The 11,483-nt window shown below is 47.2% G+C and overlaps 1 protein-coding gene across 2 annotated transcripts in view; it reads right to left on the bottom strand.

Moving 5' to 3' along the window:
• Nucleotides 1-8,795, bottom strand: part of LMO4 (LIM domain only 4) — a 17,082-nt gene extending 8,287 nt beyond the window's left edge. Inside the window, exons 1-2 of one of the 2 annotated variants that reach the window (XM_018045699.1) lie at nt 8,049-8,795; nt 5,032-5,270 (exon numbers count right to left, since the gene is read on the bottom strand). In XM_018045699.1, the coding sequence (XP_017901188.1) occupies nt 5,032-5,267 (236 nt within the window). In that variant the 5' untranslated portion in view covers nt 5,268-5,270; nt 8,049-8,795. Of the gene's footprint in view, nt 1-5,031; nt 5,271-5,462; nt 5,611-8,048 lie in introns of those variants that run through there. The other variant, XM_018045700.1, reaches the window with a different exon arrangement.

The raw sequence follows: 11,483 nt of genomic DNA, 5'->3' as shown, positions 1-11,483 counted from the left end.
CACCACTTTTCTAACCTTCAGGGAACAATCAGCCACAAAAATCACGGGATTCCTAAAGTGTCAGAAAGCACAGTTACAAAGTTTGAAAATGACCACGATCTACTCATGATTGATGTGCTATTGAACAATATTACTAATGGAGTTTAAGATCTTTCCATGCCTACAGCTTTAAGGCTGCCTCAGAGCAGAACACTTAAATGTCTATACACATTTTAATCCCCTTTTTTACCAAAGAGGAAAGCTACCATCAGAATTCCACCCTTTTTCTGAAAAGTTGTGGGTTTTTTTTTTTTTAACATTTCTTTTCTCTGCAGAGTTAATTATCTAACCAGGGGGACTGTCCAGGACAGTGTTTGATTTAAAAGGCTCGAAGCTTTAGGTGCTCAATTAAGTAGCTATCGGTCTCAGACTGGACTATAATGGGCTCTTTTCTCTTTAACTCAAGCAACAGGGAGATATACCCCAGGTCAGGCTAATTAAAGCCAGGGGAGTCTTTAATTGTGATGACAGAATCGGTTTCAGTTTCCTTTCTCTGGGTCCTCAGTCCAAGAAGGTCGTTAATATTTCAGCATTTGGGCAATGCAATCAATCACAAACATCAAGAGGTTCCTTATATGGGGAAAAGGGAGAAATCCCACCAAACCTCCACACTTTAAAGGTGCTTTGCTCCTAGGAAAAACACCTTGAAGTGCCAGTACTGCTTGCCAGCTCCAGCTCTCCTTGCTGACAGAAAAGAGATGGAGAGCAAGTTGTATTTTTAGTTCAGTAATAATACTTAGCATCTTTCCCTAACTTCAGTGACCAATAGGTGGGCCTATTTTCCACTGCATTATTACTTCAAGCAAAATACATGCAATACTAGCGTTACCTGGCTGTTTTCTAAACTGCTTTCAGGCAAAGAGAGGTGCGTTTCTAAGAGTGTAGCTGAAAGGTATACATTTGTACCTGCAAGTAAATATCAGCAACCTATCTAGGAGAAAAATGCACATCCACAGCTACTGATCCAGATGCAATTGGTTTTCCAGCAGGTTCCTATATTTAATCTAAATTCTGCACCAGCTATATTAAATGTAACAAAGAAATGCAACCCAGAAATTATGCCTGGAGCCAAGTCCATTAAAGATACTTCGGAATAACTAGAGACCAAGCACCTTAAAAGCACCAGAAGCTATTGATACTTAAGAGGGGGGCTGTGAATAATCGCAACTGCTGCGTTAGAGAGGGGAGGGAAGAAAAAAAAAAAAAATCAGCCAAATTACGCTTGGTTAATTCAGAGTAACAGATCTGCCCCCAAGTGAATTGGAGGCCTTGAATTAATTCTGTTATGACAAATCAAGATAAACGTTCCCCCTAAATTGCATGCGATTTAATTAATTTTTGAGATCCTCGGATTTTTTTTTCCTAGCTAATAGTTCACATGCTCCTGTGCTGTCATTGTGCTTGAGTGGGCAGACTTCAAAGTGATATTAAATAACCAACTATTAGATTTACCTAGCACGTCCTATTGGAAAAGTGCCATTTAATTACCTAGCCTGTTCAATTAAAGGGACAGCATTCTCTGAATATAGCAGCTTGCTGTTGATTACCAGGGAAATGAACTCGCTGTCTGGCGGCGCCTCCGTTCCTAACGCTACCCGCTCCCCAAACACACCCCCACCACCCACCAGCACCAGTCCCCCCGCCCCGGGCCCCCACCCCTGGCCGCGCGGCGCTCACTGCGGCTGCGGGCGCCACGTGAACCTCCTGAGCAGAGCCCAGGGAGAGAAAGCGCGACCCACTCGTCCAGCTCCCGCCCTGCGCTCGCCCCCTCGCGGGCCCGAGGCACCGGCCAAGCGGCCGAGCGCCTCCACTGCGGCCTTGGGCGCCACCGGCCCCTAGCCTGGCCCCCGCCCAGTAGAGCGAGCGAGCGGACGAGACCCGGCACGCCGAGAACCGCCAACCGGGCTTCCGGCGCGTTTCCTCGCCTCACAGGACCTGAAGCCCCACCCGTCCATCTCCCCGAACTTCCTCCTCTCGCTGCACTTCCCTCGCCAGTCTTCGGGCCGGAGGTGGGGGTAGAGAAGGAGGACTCGAAGAAAGAGAATCAGAGTTTCTGAAGCTACTTGGTGGCGCTAGGATTGAGCTGGGGGTTCGGAAACTGGGGGGTAGTAGGGGGAAGGGCGCTGCTAAGGCTCGCCTACTTTTGTAATTTTCTAAGGTGGCCGGGCCTGGCCGGCGTTGGCCCCTTTAAGACCCACCCTCCCCTTCCTTTCCCTTCACCCCCTCCTCGTCTTTCCCTCTCTCTCTTAGAGGCCAATTTTGTTAATTAAATGTTTTGTTTGCGACGCAGCTCTCATTCATTGCGGACACGTCATTCGGAGCAGATCTAAGCCAGAGACCAGATCTCATTAGATAAAGCCCATCAGAACTAAGAAAATGGAGGAGCCACTAATTAAAGCTTTTAATTGTGCGGATTCGCTGCAGCAAGGCTTTATTTGAAATCTTGGGAGGGAGAAGAGGCAGAAGTTCAGTTCTGCCCAATCGACACTGGGTCGCGCAGGGGCAAGGGACTAGGGAAAAGCGGCATCCTCCTCCCCCAACCCCCTCCTCCCCGGGCCTCTCCCAGCTCTCCCTAAGCTTTTTAGCCAGATCTTGGTTGTTTAAAAAAAAAAAAAAACCCACAACCTCAAAGTCAGACAGTTTAAAAGCCCCTTAATAAATCGCTCTGTGGTCCCAGCTGGGGCCATAGAGCCGAAGAGTCCCCTTCACCTGGTAGCTGCCGAGCGGATTAGTCCTGCTCCTCAGCGGCCGTCATTGCAGAATTGAAAGCGCCTTCAACAAGTGGACAGAGGGGAGGCTGGGAAGGAGTAGCTGATAGGGAAAGGAACACGCGCCTCCCCACCTTCCCACCCTTTTGGCATCTTGGTGGGCAGAAGGAAGGAACACTGAAGGAAGTCTTAGGAGATGGAGATCCCTTAAAAATGGGGAGTCGGGGGGCAGGGGGAAGATGCTGCTGCTGAGCTCTGAGCAGTGTGAGGAAAGGATCAATTTGGTACTGAGCTAGAACACCTCTCCAGGACAAATCTAAGGTTCTCAGGATATCCTCTGGTTCACCAGCAATGGTTCCAGTTTTCAGTAAGGAAAAAAGAAAGGAGAATATGGGCTCAATTAATTAAAGCTTGGGGTTGGGCACACATCCTTCCTTTCTCCATTAAGCCACGAGAAAAAACACCAAATGGGCATTGATATTTGTTCCCAAGAATAAGGAAAGAAATGAAGTGATTCCCAGGAAGCCACTTGCCTAAACTTGTCCCAAGGGAATGCAAGTGGACCCATCTTCTTTTTAATTAGTGGTCATCAGAACGTTTTCTGAAGGCACATGGAGAAGAGATGAATCTGTAGCATTCACTGCTTCTGAACAGCACTGTCAATTTTTCCCCTTTTAAGTCACCCTCCTTACCACAGTTTTGCTCTCTATTTAATTACAATACTGTCAAAGCTCATGGCATTTTGGAAGAAGGATAAGAAAGCATTACACCCATGCTCCTGCTGGTTTTCCAACATTTCTAAAAGAACACTTTATGAAATTAATGCTGCCCTCTTAATTTAAAAATAAAAGCCCCCCCCCTTCCTGTATCTATATATATATATTTTAACTTGGCTGATTGAGGAGGCCAGTATTACATTACTGGAAAACCAAATGTCACCTTATTCCATCATTTTATACTAATGATATCCCTGCGCTAAACATAGCCATACTACTCAGCTCCGTATTGCACTGGGGTCTTTTGCAGTTTTAGACCCAGAGTAAGGGAATCACAATAGAGCTACACTTCAAAAAAATACCTCATCTATTGATTAACCCACATTGAAGAAAGAGCAAAAATGTTCTAATCTCTATAAAGAAAACGGTTTTGAGCAGAAATTTAAATAGAACGCAGTTTTTTTAAAGTGAGCGGTATTCTGATATCAACCGTGTGGGCGTGGGTTTTTTTTTTTTTTAATTACTGGATGTTGAAACAGAACACCTCCTAGAAGCATTCATGTGCATCAGTCTATCAAACCATTTACTCAAATTAAATGTGTAATCCTTCAAATGCCTCCTTTCAAATTAATGAGTTTAAGTAGCTTGAGTTCACCTGAAAAGATCCTATAGGCACCTGACCTCCTGAATTCTTTCCATTAATTGCACTGAAACTTGTTGGAAAAGGCTGCTTACATGGGCATATGAATGTTCGTATACATTGCTTTAAAATGCAAGATTAGTATAATTCTATAGCCTCTTTTCCTCAATCTCTTTTGGGGATCAAGGGCAGTGATACAAATAGCAACAAAAAAACCCAAAATCTGAACATTCCTCAATTGAAAGCACTGCAAATTTTTACATCACAAACCACACACTAACACTGGAGTATTTCGAGCCTCCCAGTAACAGTACAAAAAGAGAAACATTACCATTAAGCTTTTTTTTTTCTTGTTTGCGTTCCTTTGCTACAAGAAAAATGACAAGTCTTTAAACTGATAGGTAACCAGCAGTTTTCACAAGGGGCACAAAGAATGAGTCCGTTTTCTACTTAAGAAAGTTTAAGATGCTTATGTAAATATAATAATCAGCCATCACCATCCGCAAATCTTTTCTCACTAACCACACAAAATTTTAAGTCAATCTTTTGTCTCCGAGTTCCTGTGTGGGCCCCTACCTTGCTTTAAGAAAGCAGCTTAAATCCCACTAGAAATGTTTATTTTTAGTGGAGGGTCCAACTGGGGCTGACCACTTGGAACCCTGGTCCTGGGAGTGAGCAACCTTGGCACACCTAGCGGCCCAGTCCCACTAGATGTGCAGTTTTCAGTTAGTGTGGCCTTCGCCATTAATCTGCCATTAAAAATTGGAAGACTAACACATGCTTCTTTAACCCCTTAAATTTCAGCCAGCCAGGTTTTTGAGGTGTATTCTCAAGAGGTGCACTGTTCCTTTCCTTAAAATCCTTGGTAACCTTTGGCCTTGCTACCGCTCTGCCCGCCAGTGTTGGGGAAAAGGCAGCCAAGTCTTACCTAATGTAGTCATTTCTGCAAAGGATCATGCCGCTCTTGGTGTAACAGGACGTGCCGATGTCGCCCAGCTGCGCCTGGCAGCAGGAGCACTTGAGGCACCGGCTATGCCAGTAGCTGTCCATGGCATAGAGCAGAAAGCGGTCCGCAATCTTGCCCCCACAGCCTGCGCACCGCTTCCAGGAGAGGGAGCCGGCCGTCACCGGGGGCGGCTGGGAGCTGCTGCCCGGATTCACCATGGTCTGCAGAGGGCGGGAAGCGGACAGGGAGAAAGAGACAAAACAGGGGCGATGCAAAAGTTAGTAATCTCCGCGCTAGAGAGCGAACCCGTTCCCCCCCAGAGCTGCTGGAAGGAAGCAGCAGAGCAAGGGCGGTAAGGAGGAAGACGGGGAGAGGAAAGGAGGGAGTCTTGCCGGCAGCAGCCGCCTGTTTACTTTTCTCAAGCTTTGTTCTGGGGCCACGAGCTCCTCTCAACTTTCCAGCGCTCGCCGCCGCTGACAATTTCAGCTTGGGTACTGTCAAAACTCCGAGAGCCAGGCTCCGCGGCGCGCTCCACCCCTCGCGGCGCCTCCTCCCGGCCCCCGCCTCCGCCCCCTCCTCCCCTCCTCCGCAGCCCGCCTCCAGCAAATAAGGGTCAAACCCACCCACCGCCGCGCCCGGCCCCTCCCCGGGCCCCGCCGAGCCTAGAGCGCTCGCCGAGGGGAGTGGAGAGGCGGCGGCCCCCGCCGGAGCCACGTTCCCTCCCGAGCTCTGCCCCGGGAAGTGCAGCTGCAGTTCACAAGTTGCAAATAGTTCGGCTTTCTGAAAGGGAAGGAGGGAGGAACCAGCAGAGGGGAGATGCAGACTGTGATGGTGGGAGGGAAGGCGAGGAGACCGTGTGTGTGTGTGGGGGGGGGGGGGGGGGTGTAAAGTTGCGAAACTGGTTTTTCGTATTTTAAACAGCACCTTTCACATGCCATTGTGGTGACCGCCATCTCCCATTATTGTTCCAAATCTCATTTCATTTTGAAGATCAATCAGTGTTTTCTCTGGGTTTTCAGGACACAGGCAAGAATAATAGATCATTGAACTTTAGGATGCCTGTTAACTTCCTATACAAACACTCTCCACTTTGGTCTCACTAATCTGCCCTTGATCAGCAATTTAAATGCTAAAGCTTTGTTCCTCCAAAGGGGTGGGGGGAGCCAGGGGTGCGTTACAGATAATATGCGAGAAGGAACTGTTAAAGGATGCACAAGTTATCTCCGAGCCAGTCCTGCAGTCACCAAAAACTGCTTTTAAAAATCCCCCACTCTTTCTAATGAATGTCACGAGAGAAGCAACTGGGGTATAATATAGGAATCAATTTATAAAGCTTAGCCTAAACCGATTAATTTGTTGCCTCCAATCCTGAGTCCAATAAAGTCCTCGTGTTCCTCCAGTCACTTATTCTATAAAAAGATCAAGTTATTTACTGCCAATTAAGCAGCCTGTTTTGTCTTTGTCCTCTGTAAGCCGAGAGTGTGGGCTCCCCTCGAGGCTCCCAGCTATCTGCTCAAGACATTCAGCTGATACCTCAGAAGGGAGAGGGCGAACTTTGCCTGTCCCCAGCCCAACTTGGCTACTGCAGGAGGAAAAATATATATATATAAGGGGAAGGGAACGAAACAAGGACTCGGGTTCCTTAAATAGGCCGATTTTAAACACATTTCCTCCGAAAGAGTCCCGGAACGTGTGTCCAGTGACCGCACAATAAACCAGAATAAGAACTGCACCAATTAAGCTGTAACAAAACCCTGAGACTTTGGAAACAGGACCACTCTAAAACCCATTAGCATTGCATTTATCCGAATGCATCATACCTTTATGTAAATTGATTTATCTGATGCATTTACTCGAGGAATTGCTTTTTGTTACAATTTGCCCTAACCCAAATGAATCTGCATTTCCTGCCCTAGGTCTTTAAACAACCCCCGCAGCCCCCCCCCTTTTTAATCGCTCCAAATTCCTTTTTAAAAGAGGAGAGGGAGGGAGGAGATTCCAAGCTCTTCCCCGCCCCCATCTTTGGTGAGAGGTAAATATATATGTATTTTTTTTTTTAAAGGAAACACTACACTGAGAAAAGCATCCAGTAACCCCATTAGCTAAAGCTCTTAAGGACAAGCAATACCTTAATGCTGATTAAATCTAAAAGAGATGAATCAAGAGGACTGACCAGAAACTGACTCCCCTGATAACTAAGGACGGGCCCTCATCAAGTTTCATTTAGAGTTGGGGGAAAAAAAAGAAAGAAAGCTTTTAAGTTAAATAGGCTTATACTCTAGTAATTACATAGCCAAGCAATTTAGGTCCTGGGATAGTCAGTGAAATAGAAAGCAGAACTGGCAGCTAGAGGCAAAATCTGCCCCCCTTTAACAACGTCTCTGGTGTTTTTTAATGGAGACCAAGGGAGGGACAAACGTAGCGCTGGCAATTTGTAGTACAAAAATGGATGCTTAATTCATGTCTTGATTTTAATTAGGTGATTCACCGGATTTCTTCTGGATTGGAACAAAAGACTTATAAGCCAAGAGGAATTTTTTTAAAGAACCATCAATACCTAATCTTGCTCACTTAGATCCTTTCTGCCACTGTTTTAAAAATAGTGTGTGGGGGGCGGGGGGGTGGAGTGGAGGGTCGTGACTATTTCCCCCACACTACTTCTCAGACTTAAAACCCTTATAGCACATCCAGCCTTTCCCTTCGGAACTGAAAATATACCCACCCACCCCCCTCCAAGGTCTCCAAAAGACCCATCTCCAAGAAGAACCCTTTTGTAAGCAGGAACCGCTACAAAGCTGGCGGCCCGGGGCTGTCCTCCGTGCTAGCTCGCAGGCCGGCCTCGGTAGTTTCAGACTCGCGCATTATCTAAGCCGACGTATTGTTTACTTGCAATTTGGGACGGTCAAGGGAAGGAAGCCAAAGAAAACAGCCCCGGCCCAAATCGGCCCTCTCCTCTTTCTCCCCGCTCCCTGCCCGCGGCTCCCCAGCCGTCCCCTTACCTGCTTTTCCCCTATATTGCAATATTGCGAGAGGCGACGGCGGCGAAATGCGAGCGAAGCCGCTCGGCTTCCAAGGAAGGGGCGCCTCGGCTGGCGGAGCTGGAGGGAGGGGGGATGTTCTCGCAGAAGCAGGAAAGGGGAGGAGGGGGCTAAGGGCCGCTTTTTTTTTAACGCGCAGCTCTGAGGCTGGGTTGGGGGCCCCGCGTAAGTGGCGGGCGGCGGGGAGCAGAAGTGTCAGTCTCGGTCCTCGCCGTTCTCCTCCGCCTCCGGCTCCGCGCGAGCAGCTGCAGGAGCCCTCGGCCCGCGCAGCGCGGCGCAGCGGCAGCAACTGCTGCAATCGCTGCTGCAAGTTTGGCAATGTGGCTTCACTTTGTATATTCCCCCGCCCGGCGGCCCCCGCCCCGCCCGCGCTCCTCCTCCTCCTCCTCCGCCTGCCTCCCTCCCGCGCGCCCGCCCGCTCGCTCGGGGCTGCTGGCGGCGGCAGCGGCTCGGCCGAGCTTCCTGCACCTCCAGCCGGGGAGCGGCCGCAGACACAACAGCCCCGGGAGCGGTGGCGGCAGCGGCCGGGGGGCGAGTGCTCCCGGGAGGCGGGGAGCTGTGGCCGGCGGGGCCCGGCGCGCCGGAGCCTGCGCCGCTGCCGGGGCTGCTGCTGCCCGGCTCGGAGGCGGCGGCGGCGGCGGCGGCGCTGGCCTCTAGCCGGCTCGCTCGCTCCCTCCGCGGCTCTTACACATGTGTTACTGACAGAGCAAAATCCCAACTACTCCCCGGCTCTGCCGCCGACGTCAGCGACCCTCAGCCACTGGGCGGCCGGATTGTTCAGGCGGAATAATAAAACCTGCCAATCCGGGCAAGGACAAAGGGATGACTGAAACGAGACTCCGGGGGCGGGGGAGAGAGCCAGGCGGAGGAGCGGGCCGAGACTGGAGCGGGGAAGGGCCGGAATCAGGTGGGGAGAAGTCACCCAGGCGCCGCAACCCCGCCGGGGCGGTCCCCCGCGGCCCAGGAGGGCGAGTCGAGGCACCGGGGACCCACTTGCCCTCCGTGCGCGCGAGGTATCCCCGGGACCCGCCCCACTAGTCCTTCGGGGACAGCCCGCCCCTCGCGCCGAGAGGAGCCCTTTAGGAAAACTTACTTCACATCTGCCTTGGAAATGGGTCTCTGTTAGGGTAGAAAGGCTTTCCTGAGATCTCCGAGCTGTGGAGATCTGTGCTGTGTTTTTTGAGGTGTTGTTTTTGTTTTTTAAATTCACCATGTTAGAAATTTATGAACCTTAGTGGAAGTTTAATTCACAAGGTGGAAACAGGAACTCGGTAGTTCCGAAACACTGCCTGCTTACTTCCTCTTCTTCCCATCAATCCATGTATAATCTAAGGACCCAGTAGGCATTTCATAAGTATTTATCAACGTTGGTAAAAAAGATCACACAGTCTACTTTCAAAGTTCAGGAAAACTTTAGGGAAAAAACCCTTGCCCCTTGTATCCACTGTAGAGGATGAGAAGCCAAATTTCTCTTAGCCCTCAGAGTGATGGAAGTTATCGCAGCATTAGAAATCCCACAGCCTCTGGAGAGTAAGAAAAGTTATTTCTAGTGTAAATCAAGTTTTGAGGAAAGCTTTGAGGGTGGTAGTCTGAGTGTCTCATTCTAGTACCGCAGTTCAGCCTAGATGCTTAAATACCTAGTCCTTCAACTTTTATCTGCTTTGCCAAATAGGTTTAATAAATCTCCGATCTGAGGCTAATATTAGGTCTGATTATTATTAGTAAGTTCCAGAGAGATTTTTCTGGTGGAAATTATCATGAAAGTGCAAAGCCCTTCTGCTAAGTATCATTAAGTAAAACCAGTCTTGTGGGACAAGTTTTCATATTGTATTACACACAGCACTGCAAGATTGAGAAAAGGGACCTGCAGAAGAATCTAGCTACAGACAATGCAAATGTTCAACATCTATGGTTTTAGCGTCTGTTTGGGGGGATTTCTGTCTTTCAAACCATCAAAACTATGTCTGCAAAAGAAACTATAGTCGTTGCCTACAACATCAAGCAGAGGACATTTTTAAATACCAGTCAGAACGCGCCTCTCTTTATATGTCTAGCACCTTGAAATGAAATGGCTTACTTTTATTGATTGGAACTTAAAATTTCATTTTTATGATCAAATCACTTTGTGCATGTATGAAAAGTATTTTTTTAATCTTTAAAACTATAATAATAATTAAAATGTTCTGTATAGAAAACAGCTGCAGATGGGTGTGATTAAAGAAGGCCAACTCAAAACGATGTAATGTTCCTTGAAGGTTGGTAAAGAAAACTCAAACCAAACGGTGAAAGGAACCCAGTAAATAATACACACATTTTAATTCCCTAGTTCAGCTTCAATTTGTTAATAATTTATAACAATCAAAATGAGATGACAGGAGATCTTAGTGGGCTGCAATTAAGTTCTGATTTGACCTGGGGAAGTAAAGTAAATTTCCTGCTCTGGCCCTTCATTTTCTCATCCACAGATGAAGGAATCAAGCCAAATCGTCTTTATCTTTCCTCTTCTTTAAAAGAACATTATTTTCTACAGAACATTTAATACATAGGTCTGGAAGGAATTGTGGTGCTTTATTTCCCCAAGTATGTACACTAAAATGAAATCTTTATTTTAAAATGAAATGTTAGAAAACTAATCAAACATTAGATATCACGAAGTAATTGTCCAAAGGATCATAGTTTCTATGGAAGGAAAGGAAGAGAGAAGGATGGATAAAACTTTGAATACAGATCCCTAGGCTTGGAGGGCCTAGGAGATGGTGTTTTCTCTCTGATTGTGAGTGAAGACTTTACACATGTCCCTGCAGATTGGAGTTGGTGAGAGGATGTTACCAGAGACCTTTATTTCCTGATATTCTGGTTATAGAAATACAAAAGCGATGATGGCTAACAGTCTCTATTTAGAGGGGTAGGAAGTAAATACAGTCCCTGTAATCAAAATCCAGGTGTGCTTTAACCACAGCGCCACCTCTGGGTAGTCTTTATTTCTGCATTCCTTGCATTTAGCAGTCCTTATCCGAGTAGTACCAGTAGTACGATTTGTGGCAATTTGTGGTCTGCAAGAGCCTTTAAGAGCCCCATTAATAGAATGGGGTAGCAATGTTAATCTTTTATTTTCACTGATGCTGAATTTACAAAAACTGTGTAAATGTAAATTCATTACAGGTAAGGCAGTTCTGTATTCAAGTGTTCTTCAAACTGATATAGAACAGTGCTCACAATAACCCTAGTATATAGTAAAATTGCCTGAATTCAAAATAATAATGTTATAATATACCCAGCAGTTCAAGAAACTTCTTTTGATGTCATAGACTCGTCATTTAGCCACTCACCTTGAATGACAAATAAGAATACACTGCTTTGGAAAAGAAAGAGAAACTCAAATTATTTCTTTTCTTA

The sequence above is a fragment of the Capra hircus genome, chromosome 3, assembly GCF_001704415.2.
Source record: "Capra hircus breed San Clemente chromosome 3, ASM170441v1, whole genome shotgun sequence".
In the NCBI taxonomy this organism is placed as follows: Eukaryota; Metazoa; Chordata; class Mammalia; order Artiodactyla; family Bovidae; genus Capra; species Capra hircus.
This window is presented reverse-complemented; position numbering and strand designations above follow the sequence as displayed.